This window comes from Rhamphochromis longiceps, linkage group LG9 (assembly GCF_057381845.1).
Source record: "Rhamphochromis longiceps isolate RC_006_pf linkage group LG9, R_longiceps_female_GT1.1, whole genome shotgun sequence".
NCBI classification, from domain to species: Eukaryota; Metazoa; Chordata; class Actinopteri; order Cichliformes; family Cichlidae; genus Rhamphochromis; species Rhamphochromis longiceps.
Window position 1 is genome coordinate 11,830,212 of NC_140565.1, and position 13,276 is coordinate 11,843,487.

The 13,276-nt window shown below is 39.1% G+C and overlaps 2 protein-coding genes across 3 annotated transcripts in view; one reads left to right on the forward strand and one right to left on the reverse strand.

Moving 5' to 3' along the window:
• LOC146661782 (uncharacterized) overlaps nt 1–13,276 on the forward strand; it is a 517,204-nt gene that overhangs the window by 311,472 nt on the left and 192,456 nt on the right. The window lies entirely within an intron of this gene.
• On the reverse strand, nt 482–9,317 carry LOC146661793 (leukocyte elastase inhibitor-like). 2 transcript variants are annotated; one of them, XM_085418269.1, is made up of 10 exons: nt 9,197–9,317; nt 8,527–8,708; nt 4,892–4,990; nt 4,013–4,153; nt 3,720–3,837; nt 3,392–3,534; nt 2,623–2,700; nt 1,790–1,879; nt 1,520–1,700; nt 482–1,371 (listed from the first exon to the last, which is right to left on the reverse strand). In XM_085418269.1, exons 2-10 carry the CDS (start codon nt 8,701–8,703, stop codon nt 1,145–1,147), a joined length of 1,254 nt encoding a protein of 417 aa, XP_085274395.1. In that variant the 5' UTR covers nt 8,704–8,708; nt 9,197–9,317; the 3' UTR covers nt 482–1,144. The 2 variants fall into 2 exon arrangements, with proteins under 2 accessions (XP_085274395.1, XP_085274396.1); XM_085418270.1 differs by lacking the exon at nt 4,892–4,990.

Sequence of the window (13,276 nt, forward strand, 5' to 3'; positions counted from 1 at the left end):
AATGCAATAGCACCACCTACTGTGTTGGAGTGGGACTGCTATTTAAAATTGGAAATTATGAAGCTATTTTTAACAGTTATTATTATTATTACTCTCTTTGGCTAAGATAAGTATTATATTGCATTTAAGCAAAATGAATAACTTGTTTGAGGATTGAAAGTTACTGCCCAAGGCTTGGCTGATACAACTTTTGTTGTTTCAGTTGGTTACATAGGTAATATTTTTTATTTTTTAACAGAAGTGTAGAAAGTAATCCAGTGGCCAATTCGAAACTGCTTTAAGTCTCCTTTTTTCCTACTGGAACAAAACAATGGCAAAATGCCCCCCCTAAACATTTGAAAGGACTAATATGATGTTAGAGTGACTGACGGTGACAAGTGTAATACCAAAAATTCTACATTAAATGGTTAAACAGCATTAGAAACCCCATCCTATAACACTTGGCTGAACCAGGTAAAGGAAAATGTGAGTAAAAGGCATTTTAAACATGGAGCAGTTGCAAACCACACACTTTATTCCACATGTAAGTCAAGGGATACATAAAAATGACCTGGACTCAATGCCAGTTCAAGCATTTATGTACGTTTTTATAAATTCTCCAATTATTATATGCATTTTATAATTCCATATAAAATGTATTACACTGTTAAAATTATTATCTTTGGCTAAGCTAAGTATGATATTGCATGTTTTCAGATAAAATGCATAGCACATTTTTTTAACCAAAAAAGGTGCAGCTGGTGTACAGCAGGTTAATAGAGGCACATTGTAAACTTTTTCCTAAGGTGTAAGGCATATGATAACAATCTAGTCTTCAAGATAGATAAAATAGGGTATATGACTGCAGCAAACAGGGCCATACGTGCATTACGACATAAATCAAAAGATCAAATTAGGTTAAACAGTGCAAGATGACAGTATTCAGAGAAGAGACACAAACAAGGGGTGAAATTTTTTATAAAAATTACACACCGTCATTTTTAATTCCTCATCCTGGTGGTGTTGATATACAGGCCAGGAACATAGGGTGAGATTAGCATAATGAAACTCTTGAGCAGGAGCTCTCAGCAACAACACCAAATTCGATTTTACACCAGTCATGTTGTAACCTCCCTCCAGCTGAGAAACACCACTCTAAACGCGCTCACACGGGGGAACTGTATCGGCCAGCGAAGAGGATGCTCGAGGAAGGGTTGTGCCTGATGAAGAAGAGGAAGGGGTGGTCGGCGATGAATCTGGCTGGAATCCTGGCGCAGCGCAGCATCATGATAGCAGCGGTGGCAGCGGCAGCCTCCGTTCCCTCCTCGTTGACCTCCACGAAAGCCTTGTGCACGACTTTGGACAGCACCAGGTCATTGGCAGGAGACATGCCTGTCACAAAACAAAGCAAAATAACATATTTGATTTATGTAGAATATGGAGGTGATGGAAATTACGGTGATTTAAGAGAACAGCAGCAGTCCGTTCATGTTTTGGGCTCCCGTTTTATTGTGCGGCATGTTCCAAGAATACTTCATACCAGAGAAGTCACTCTTTTGCATGTCAAAGGCATCCACCATGCCCATGCTGACCAGGACAGTCTTCATGTCGTAATTCTCCTCTAGCTTGAATCGAGGCAGGCCCACCGTGACCTCAATTTCATCCATCATATTGGGATTAGTCCACTCCACAAAATTCTCAAAGGTCAGCTCCTTCTCCAGCTAGAGATGGGGGAAAAAAAAAAAAAAAAAAAAATCATCCACTGTTTATGTATTTCATAGGTTTCATTATCCAAGTGTGCTTGTTATACCTTCTCCAGACCCGTTGTGCCGTCCTCAATATTTTGGGGCAGAAAGACGACCATGCTGAGCTCATTCCCTTTGTAAGGCAACTCGATGATCTGTCGCACAGGTTTCAAACATTAGCGTGAATATATAATAGTGGCTATGCAACTGTTAGACTTAATCATCAGCTAAAAATGTTAACATGCAATGCCGTGTAATACAATAACTTATACAAAAACAAATCCAGAAAGCTGGGACAGGGGCAACATAGCACTAAAATAACTTGTAGACCATTAAGCTTACAACAGTGTGGTGTTAAAAAGAAAAAAGAAACAAAAACAAAAAAAACAAAAACAAAAAAACAACACCATTAAATACTTTTCAAAAGGCACTAAAATCCCTGTGCACAAGAGTCAAGGGTAAAAACAAACAAACAAATTGATGTTGGCGACAATCTTTGGCTCGTCAGATTGCACTATGTTACAAAACTGACATGATTTTGCAAGAAAAACAAGTTCACAGGCTCTGGAAGACTTCAAACCAACGTTGGCAGTAAATACAGTTCATTCCTGCATTTCTGCAAATCCAACTTTATTCTCTACCTTCCTTGGACTGAGGAGAAGTGGAAAACGATTAACCATCTTGTATGTGCAGTTCACAAACCAGCATCCATGATGATGCAGAGAGCATTAGTCCACATGACTTAACCACTAAAGCTGAACCCACCAAGGTTTTGAAACAGCCTGAGCTGCCAACCAGACAACATCACACACACTCTCTCAAATCAAACTATTTTAAATGCTGCCAAGTTAACAGGTGATGGGTTGCCGGCCATACTGACTGATTTACTGCAAATTACCTGACAGTTGACTTCATGGATGAAGGTCAAAGGGAACTTAGACTTTTGGTACATCATCTTCACTGGCTTAGTGTCATTCTGAAATATGAAAAAAATAACATGTGAAACATCACCAGCTGAAATCTTTTACTTTGTCACGAGTGTACTAGTTCAACCTGAAATTGGTGTTGAGTGTATACAGAAGTGTATGAGAGCAACCGCAGTTAGAAGCGAACCTGCTCGAGGAGAAAAAGTGAAGTTTTAAATCATTGGCTTGCAAATAAATAATGTTAAAAATAGTTGTTTCTTTAAGGCTTGTTGAGCTACTCGAGAAATACAAACAGCAGTGAGAGTGTGACTTTCACTCATCAGGTGAAGAGCAAACCACTGCCACTGCCAGCCCACTTCTTCTAGATTTCCAACTGTTTGCTGGCAAGTTAATAATAACAGCTGGAAAGGCTGAGATATAACAAGCCTTGTTCTTGAGTTAGATTTGCTCTCTTTAAGTCATGAGACGGTTTAACATCACTTCATGCAGTTCTAGGATTTTGTCAGCCAGTCGAAGCATAATGACTTTTTATCACTCTGAGCAAAGTCTAATGTGTTTTTTACTGTGTTTCATCACAGCTAACAGAAATATCTGATCGAGAGGTGCCGCTAAGAATGTGACTGAACACCATGTGATCTTAAAAAAAAGAAGAAAAAAAAAAAGACCCTTACCACAAACACTGTCAGGATATATTATATATAAAAAATAAAATCAGCAGTATTCATGCAGCTGCTGTATTACCTTGTTGACTCGAAACTGAGCATCTTGTGTTTGATCCTGCTTAAACTGCTTGTTCCAGAGGCCCTTAAAGTAGATGGCATTGACCAACACCAGCCTGGTCATGGGGTCCAAAACACCCTGAGCCAGCAAATCCTTAATTTTACCTGAAGGATACGTTGACACGTGTGAAGCAGCGACACAGACGTATGTAATAAATACTCTACTAACATCTCACAGAAGAACAGTTCTGCAGGACTACTAACCAACACACTAATACTATAAAAGTTTTTTCATTACAACTTCTAACTTCATATCAGTGGAAGGTGGACATGTTTAGTGTGTTACCCACCTTGTGTTGTCTTCTCCACCCAGCTGTTGATGTTGAGCCTGGCAGCATCGAAGCTTTTGATGAAGTCCACGGCCTCCAGCTCAGCATTGTAATGCTTCTTGGTTTTTCCCAAGAAATCCTGAAATCAGTTAATGACACACTTATAAAGTCTGAACACCCAAACAAAATAACCTATTAGCTCTGTGGGATTTTACTGCCTAATCAACTACCTCATTCTTTCCTCCACAGCTTAAAGATTTCTCTCATTCTTTAGGAAAAAAAAACAAGCCACACGAACAGAGACACACACACACCTCAACAAACTGGTAGGACTGCTCCCCATACAGTCTGTTGGCAACGCTGAGAGAATATGGAGCATCTGACTTGTTGAGCACACTCAGCAACTGCGCAAAGCTGCTGTGGACATCATCCTGACAATCCTTCGTTTTCAGGCACTGTGAACAAAGCAGACAACTGTTCAAAAAACAAAACAAAAAAAAGCACTGGATTCAGAGAAGCCATGACCCAAGCTTAGAGAAGCCTTTCCACAAAGCATTTACAGCACATAAAGACCCACACCATCCCACCACCGTGTTATCATTTATGTGGTCATCTTCAAGTCCAACTGCTTAATAAGAACGAAGTAGAGTGTGTTTTTACATGGTGCACATCCACAGCTAAAGTCACAGACGGCTGTAATGTTGGGTGCTCAATTTGTTAACAGAGTTTTCTCTCTTTATACAAGAGTGATTCTCTGGAATTACACAAACAGGAAATGGAAAAAGTGATGCGCTGTCATAGGTTCAAACTTTGAAGGCTCAAGTGACATTTACAGCATCTGCTAATAAGAGATAAAAAGAAAGAAAACACACAGAAAGAGGTCATAAAAGGACACGGCTATATTCATATGCATTATGTAATGCTGTGGGGTTTGAAGCTGTTGGACTCGCCACATACACATTAAACCTTCAGTAAACATATCACTGCTGCTTTTACCCGACAGTTCAAGACAGCAGCATAAAGGACATCAGCAAAGCAAAAACAGAGTACAAACACAGATGTGAAATGCTCTGTGAAGCTCTAACATCTTTGTTTCCATTGATCCCCTCACCACACGGCACTGTTAGATCAGCTGTTAGTAATATTTCCCCTTTTGTTAGTGTGCAATTCCTGTATTGCTGCTTTGTTACCACCTTCCTCAGATTCGGCAGCGCAGACTGGGCCTGCTGTTGCATGTGCATCTGTCCCGCCGGTGCGTGCTTAGGCTTCTCTGCCTTGGTGAAGCAGAGAACCTAGAAGTGCGATTCCAAGTGCTCACCGTTACGTTCAACGTTTGTTTTTCCATTTTTAAAAAACAAAACAAAACAGTAATTTATGAGCTTGTCCTTAAACTGATGTGTTGGCCGAGTTGTAGACTTCAATCTGATACCTGAACAAGAAATCTTCTAATGAGTCGCTGATAATGTTCAATGAAACACTTTTACACAGTTGTGACAAACCCCTCAGTTGAAAAAACAAAACAAACAATAGAAACAATTATAAACAGTATGACCATAACTTCCCTGCATTCATTTGCTTTAAGCATAAAGAATATTTCCTCTACAGAGGAATTTTTTGAGAACCAAAACATTTTAGCCAGAATCAAAGTATTATCATTTTAAGTAATTACAACATTTTATTTTGTGTTATAAACTCTTACTTAAAATTAAACCAGCAAAATATACAGTCTTTCAAATAAGGTAACAGGCAGCCAACTGTCCTTACAGTAGGTCCCCAGATGCCCCTCTGAGCCAGGCTCATCTTTCTGTGATGGTACAGCTGAGCCAAGCTGACTCAGAGTAATCACACCCAACAGCCGTGTCTGGTTGCACTTAGCACAGTAGTGTATAAAACTGTGCTTGGGAAAACACCGTTTACAGTAAGTCGCTCTTTTAAAATTACTTGTACCAACTCGCAGAGAAATAATGTAAGCCAAAAAACAACAACTGTGTTAGATCTGGATTATTAACATAAGTCATTTTTGACAGCAGTGGATTTACTGCATGACTTTGTGGGGTACATCATTATTTAAACAGGCATCTCGTCATTCCGTAAATGTATGACAGAATTGGTTATGGATTTGTTTCTTACCAATAATTAACTCCAATTTAAGTTATTTGGCCACATGTTTTGAACCAATGAATCCTAACCATGGGTGCTTGTAGCTCGGGAAGTGTCTCTGCTCTGGAAAGGCTGATTGTAGTTAGCTGCTGTGCAAACTAACCAAAAAATAAATAAATAAAAGCAACTTGTTTATAGGAATATTGTTATGTTAAATAACAGACTAGTCAGCCAATGACCAGAGCAGTCTGAGGTGAGTTAAAGTTCCTCAAATATGTATTTATTATTGAAATGATTTGAATAAATACCGATTTAACAGACAGAGTAAACTGGGAACCGCCCAGTTAGACTGTGAAACAGGACACCTTGTATCCATACATAAGCCACAAGCCACTGGCTTATGTATGGCAAGATCATCTCAACACAATCACATCTATCAAGAGAAAAGAAATGTCAGGCAACAGTGTTGGACGAAGAAAACAGGCGGCATAAAACACACAGATTAATGTCCGATATATCATCTGTCATCATAATCATGATAATCTGTCATGATAATCTTCGAGGAAATTCTTCAAAGTTTTTCTTCCACGTAATCTCTAATAAATCCATTATGTTTCAGAGTGTTATCACTACAAATGACTGGATACAGGTGGAGGTTCTTTCCCTCCCATATACACCCACACCCACCAGCATGACTTCACTGGGTGTGACTTGGCTTAAGAAACAGTTCTGTCCTGATGTTCTTACAGAATTACGAAAGTTCAATAACCTACCAAGAGAGGCCCAGTAAAGATAACCACTGAACGAGTGAAAGAGTCACGAGTGTCTCACAGTCTGGCCTGTGCAGTTTCACGAGGTTTCACCATCATGTGGATGGTTCTTAACTGGTTCTTTAAGTTCTGCTGGGAGATCTCAGATCCTGACATTTATGTGGATGCTTCTTTGAAAACTACCACCTACTACAGGACACGTTCAGAGGTCTTATGGAGTTCGTTTGTCGATGTTTTGGCTTGGTTTTAATGTTGTGGCTTGTCACTGTATTCAGTCATAATTTAAACTTATTTAAATGCTTCCATTCATCCATTCTCTTCCAATACAGGGTTGCAGGGGTGGGGTGACTGGAGCCTATCCAGTATATTCCAGTATGTGTGAGGCAAAAACATATTTTATTTCATAGATTCAGAATTGTGGGTGGTCTCTAGCTACACCCTGATTGAGTAATCACGCCCACGTACGTGCATTGCTAAACAGGACTGAATTATTGCACTAATGTTGTTTGTTGAGGAGATAAATGACAAGTGTGTGCAAATTCAGGAAACGTCAGTGCTCCCGTGTGTTTCTTACTCACTCCAATCGACTGCAATATTTGTCAAGCGAACGATTGCCCAACAATCGTACAGTCACTGACACTTACTCACAAAATGAAGAATGTGATTGCACTTTGTTTTTCCAGTTGAACTTCTGCCGCAGGCTTTTTTTTTATTTTTATAAATACACCCCACAGAAAGTTTAACTATGCATCAAATCTCAATTACTACTCTTATTAGCCTTGATAGTTATCTTTTAGCTCCTTCCCTGCTTTGACTCTTGGTGCAGCTCAGTTGCAGAAGCCACATCTGTGTGAAAAGTAGCTGTTTACCTACAGCTACACAAGAAAAGAGACAGCTTGCATTAATCTTGCTTTTATATGTCAACTGCTGTGATCGTTTTCAAGGAATTTCTTCAAACTTTTCGTTCAAGGTACTCTCTAATAAATCCATTATCTTTCAGAGCATTATCATTTCAAATGACCAGATACACGTGGAGGCCCTCTCTCTCCCACACCCACTAGCTTGACTTAGCTGGGTGTGGCTTGACTTCAGGAATCCTTTTGTCACAATCTTCTTAGTGAATGTTAACTTCCATACCAGCTACTCCTGCTGAATATAAGGCCTCTCTGCTGTTTATTTAACCAGATGGGCAGTTCTTTAAAATCCCTCAGTATCTCTTATTTAATTTTTACTCTAACAATACACTGATTGTCAATCTCATGTCTAAAGACCTTTGAAATGCAGGGCATGCTCCACAGCGTGAGCCTTCTTCTCCATAAGGTGCTAAAAGCATAGCTCTAATTTCTATAAACAGTTCAAATGCATTTTATGTTTCCACAAATGTGCTTCAGTGCCTGATATGTCTTAGTTAGGGTAGTGTATTACTTCTTCATAGACTGCGTCACAATATTCTTCCAGCCGTTTCCATTTAGTGCCTCAGCTTGGACAAGTGCCTGCTTATGAAATCCAGGCAGCCAGACAAATGGGCACGCCCGCTGCACAAAGGGAACTGATAACCCGTACGGATTACCTGAAGCTTTATTGCCCTTACACTTCCATTTTATGGATCCTGTTCCCCGAGTAACGCAGCACAGGGCTGACACTGAAAGTCAGAGCTTGGTGAGTCACACAGTAGCTTTGGCGGCTTTCAAAAGATCAAATTCGACGCCCTATCATCATGGAGCTTTAATGTTCAACGTTGCTTGAAACGGCCTCTCAGAGCTCTTTAAGTAAATGAAAGGGGTCATTTCAGAAGCCATGGATTTTAACGGTGTTTGGAGGGAAATCCACAAGTGTGTAAAGCAGAAAAGCAATGAAACACATCACAAAATGTAAGCTAACAAGCTTCATAGGGTAGAATTGAACCAGCTTCAACAAGCTGCATACAATCTTCAACAAAGGCAGCTGCACGACTGTACCTCTGACATCTGTGTGGCTGTGTTGCCTCTGGCCCCCAGCATCACCATAGCCAGGGCTGAAGAGATGCTGAACGGGGAGAAAAAGATGTTTCCCGTCTTGTCGTTATTGCTCAGCTCTTTGAGCAAAGTCAGAGAGAAGGCACTGTTTGCCTTGGACAGAGGGGTTGCAGATGCCATTGTTTCTGGTATAAAAAAGAGAGGGCAAAGGTGTTAATTATTGCACTAAAGTAGGATTAATTAAGTGAATTATGGTTCACTTTACCTAAACCCCCAAAACACAACAACAGAAAAGATGTGATTATTGTTTCGGGAATTAGAATGACGTGCATCTTTGGTGGTGTGTATGCAGATTTACCTGCAGACTGCAAACACACCAAGCAACAGTTCAACTTCCACATTTGTCAGTCACATATAAACATCCCTTTTTTTGAGTGCACATGGGGGAAGAAATCTTATATTGCTATCATCGATCATTACTATGATTAAAGTTCTTTACACAGAATTTAAATTCAGTACAGGGACTGCATAATCTGAGCGACTATATAACTTGGATTTTTCCACATATCTGGTTGACGTCATCTGAAATTTATTGTGCTGCATTCAAGTAACACCAACCATCTGCACACCAGATAAAAACAATGCGTCCCATAGTGCACAGCCTGTCACTTACCAACGCGGACTTTTGTCGAGGTCTTCAAGCGATCAGGAGTCTTTCTGTGATGGCAAGCCTTCTGCGTGAAGCATCGCTTTTTATTTACAAATCGGCACGCCCCACGTGAACTTCCGCGTTCTCGAACATCACTGTACGGAAGCCGAATGGAAAAATTCCAGAGAAAAACCACTTCGTCACTTACTGTACAGGAGCAGGGGTAACGCCTGCTGGGAGTTTTAGGTACAATACAATACAATACAAATTTGTATTGTATTGTACCCCTTCAATGCAAGGGGGTGAAACCTTTTTCCAGTTAAAATACTTTAAAGTACAAGTTTAAAGTGAGGTTTAGTCAGTGAGGTACAGCGCATGCGACCTCGAGGAGAAAACGTTTTGCAGGGACTGACGACTAAAGTTCAGAGGCTGGCGCTGTGCGATACTGCAAATTTTAGTGTCGATCCAATACCAAGTAGATATGAGGCCAGTATTCCTTCATTCAATAATAATATTTATTTAGTTAATATTCATTTATTCTTTTAACAAAACTCAGTGGATAACATAGTGAACTTAGAGGACAGAAGCAAACTATCAATCCAATACCAGCATTTTTCTTAATACTATGGACATTTGGAGTGATCTGTCCACCTCTAGCAGAGGCCTGTGCAAGAAGCTGGATTTTGTCTTTTCCAGGCAACTTCAAGGTTAACCCTGGGTTTAGGTGGTTGATTTATTGCCTGCGTATTTCACTATGGTAACTCATTCTGGATCAGCAGGTATACCACCTAATGAACAATCAGTTGTCTGGAAAATAGTGTCACTATTCCTGAAAGATCCTTCAAACATCTGTGTGCAGCGTGGGAGAGTCTTACAATAGCCTCAAGACATTTCTCAGTTCTCTAATGTATAATTTATTTTTTTTTGTTGCAGACAATTTCATAATTTCATTGTTTTATATTCTATTACAATCTATATTTGTACTTTCATCCAATTTGCATGTTGACTATTTGAATTCTGTTTTTCTGTACTTTCTCTCAGACTGAGGTAGGACGTGAAAGAATAAAAACTAAAACAATCTTTACAACATTTATGAAATGTTCAGTAATAATCAATCAGATATCTTATTCTCTCTTTTTTTGGCTTTCTTCCCTTGCTTCACATAAACAATACTTTATTCATAAAGCAGATCTTATCCAGTCTTAAAGAGCTCACACATTCACACAGTGCTTTTTCCTCTCACACACTCACAAACTGGTGATTTGTCTGTAGCAACTGTGTTGCTTTCAGTCTGTGTTGTATATTTAACCTCTTCATATGTTCTAATATTGTAGCTTTATCTTCTATCCATCCATTTTTTTCCACTTATTCAATCCAGAGTCGCAGAAGCCCAGCTGTGACACACCCTGGATGAGTCACCAATCTGTCACAGGGCTAATACATAAAGGCAGACATCTATTCACACCTACAGGAAATTTAGAATCAACAGTTAATCTAACCCCATGCATGTCTTTGGACCACCAGAAGAAGCCAGAGTACCCAGTGAGAGCATGCAAACTGCATGCAGACTAGATTCAAATCCAGGACCTGTAGTATCAACCACTGCACTACCCTCGTTTTAGCATTCAGTGGAAAATGATCCTTATTGCCTATGTTAGGTTAGGTAAATCCAGATCACATAAAGTTATTCAAGCTAAACTGAACTTGCATCGTAGGCTCTGAAATAGTTTGGACAAGTGACACTACATTAAAACACAGTTATGCAACGAAATTCAAATTTCTGGTACATAAGAAGAGAGATTCTTTGGATTCAAGGCAAACAATGACAACCAAGAAGAGATGCAAAGGGTGCACAGCGCAGCACAACTAACCTGTTCAACCGCCACAGCCTGCAGTATAATGAATGAAGGCTAAAAATAATAATGCAGTGGTTGCTAATGTGAATCACCCAACATTAACCTAGACGCCCATAAAAGGAAGCCTGTGCAGCATGTCATCCATGCAGCTCACAAAGACTGAACTCTTCCTACTGCAAAGAACAATGTGCAATGTACACGAACACAGTGTACAGTCGAGTCCTAATAGCACTTACATTCTTTAGGTCTATGCCTGTAACACTCTGCCTATTGCCTTCATATTAAATAATTTTAAAAAATATTTCGTCACGTCATTATGTGGGCACAAGTAGAGCTAACATGGGCCGCGAGATTGAGACAAAGGCATTAGAGCCTCTTAATGCGTGTTTTGTTCTGGTGTGGAATTACCAAAAATAGAGAGGGGACTGTCTAACATATGAAACAGGAAAAGACCGCCGTGTAATCATTTATTTCAACAAAGTAACTCTATTCTGAATGCCACCTTTTTAAACGGGAACTGTAATGGAATACAGTTACTCATATTTTGTATTTTAAATACGTAACACCGGTACGTATATTCCGTTACTCCCCAACACTGATCATACACACTACCATCGAGTACTTTGCTGTGATTGAAATACTTGATATTTTGCCTCTAGGAGCTGCACTAGTGTCAGGTGAATAAACCTCTTATTAGTCTGCAAAGAAGTTGTAATTAACAGGAAGCACAGTGTCAAAGTGTCCTGATTTCATTTTGTGTTATGTTTTTCTGCAATTTTTAAAAGTGTATATTTTATTTTTATTGTAACAGATATGCTGAATTTAAATGAAGAGGACGAATTTGTACGGATGTCACAGATGAAAATGTGAAAGCTGTTTTCTGTTTTTTTCTATTTGCTCTTACACAGACTGGTATCATGCTTTCCTTTATTTCCCTCTTCAGAAATATGTTTCATTGTTTCATCGTGTTAATAGATTTTGTCCACATAACTCACTTTGCAGGATGGAAATAACAATGGAAGAATTATTGTTATATTTATTTATTTTTTTTATGCCTGACAAAAAGTTCAAACTTCCAAATTCCTGCATCCTCATCTGTCAGAAAACTATTTCTTTGTTCCCACACTTTGCCTCATGCATTCATTTTCCATGTTGTGGTTCTCAGAGACTTCTTTTGTTTTACTCTTCCATCTAGCTCGAATTGCATTTTCAACAGAGGAAGAGCTCAACAGATGAATGCACACTGTATTACTGTCACTGTATACAATGCATGCTAAAAGAGAACCTGTCAGTCAGGTTTACACCCCCCCCCAAAAAAAAAATGTGGGCAGTAAACCGGGATAATGAAACACTGAACAGCATGTTAATGCAGGATGTTTACATAGTCAGCAACAGCAACTGATGTGGCTTCAAATTGAATCTTAACTTGGGGAATTTTACTTCCACTCATAATAACTTGATTTACCAAAACATGATTTTGAATTGACCACTAGGAGGCGCAAATCCAACTCAAAGTAGTCAAATGTTCAGTCCATTACACAAATCACCTTCACTGCAAGGTTTGTTGGTTTGTTTTTATCAAGCTAGTTAACACAGACTTATGAATCATTCATGCATTGAGAATGAACTAGTGTTGTGTATTCACAGAACAAGAAACAGCTTTAAATTGTTTTATTAGACAGTAGCAGCTTTTTACAAAAAATAAAATTAAAATAAAAACACAATTTATCACGGTTTCTTTGGTTGAATCTATGAAAAATGCCAAAGATAACAAAGAAATTAAACAGTTTTGTTTTTTGCAACAAAAACGTGATTCTAAAAGAGCTGCTTTGTTCAAACTGGACAAGTTGAGGACAAAAAACTATATGGCTGAAGAGTTACCTCACATCCAAAGAAGAGCTTTGAATGTCCTTCAAGAATATTTTGCAACACATTTTGCTTCATACTGGGGAAATATTCCCGATGACTACTTAAACAAATGATAAAAAAGCTGCCTAAGAGATTTCAGGCTGTGTTGAAGAATAAAGGTATTCAAGCTTGATAGAGCTGTACACAATCTGTACTTCCCATTTTATCAACAAAATACTGAAAAATGAAGAGTGGTTCCAGACTTTGGCACAGTATTGTAGGACACTGAAAAACTTACTCCTCCTGCTTGTAGATGTCTGGTATTATGTGTCAGTAACTAATTCACAGTAGGATGACTGACACCAGATTGTGACTGTCATGCCTCTGTTTGTTGGAGTCA

Coding starts and splice junctions, on each gene's coding strand:
- LOC146661793 (XM_085418269.1), bottom strand. CDS start 8,703: ATGGCATCTGCAACCCCTCTGTCCAAGGCAAACAGTGCCTTCTCTCTG. Junction 4,991..8,526: donor CAGCCACACAGATGTCAGAG/GTACAGTCGTGC, acceptor TCGCACTTCTAG/GTTCTCTGCTTCACCAAGGC. Junction 4,154..4,891: donor CGCTGCCGAATCTGAGGAAG/GTGGTAACAAAG, acceptor CTTTGTTCACAG/TGCCTGAAAACGAAGGATTG.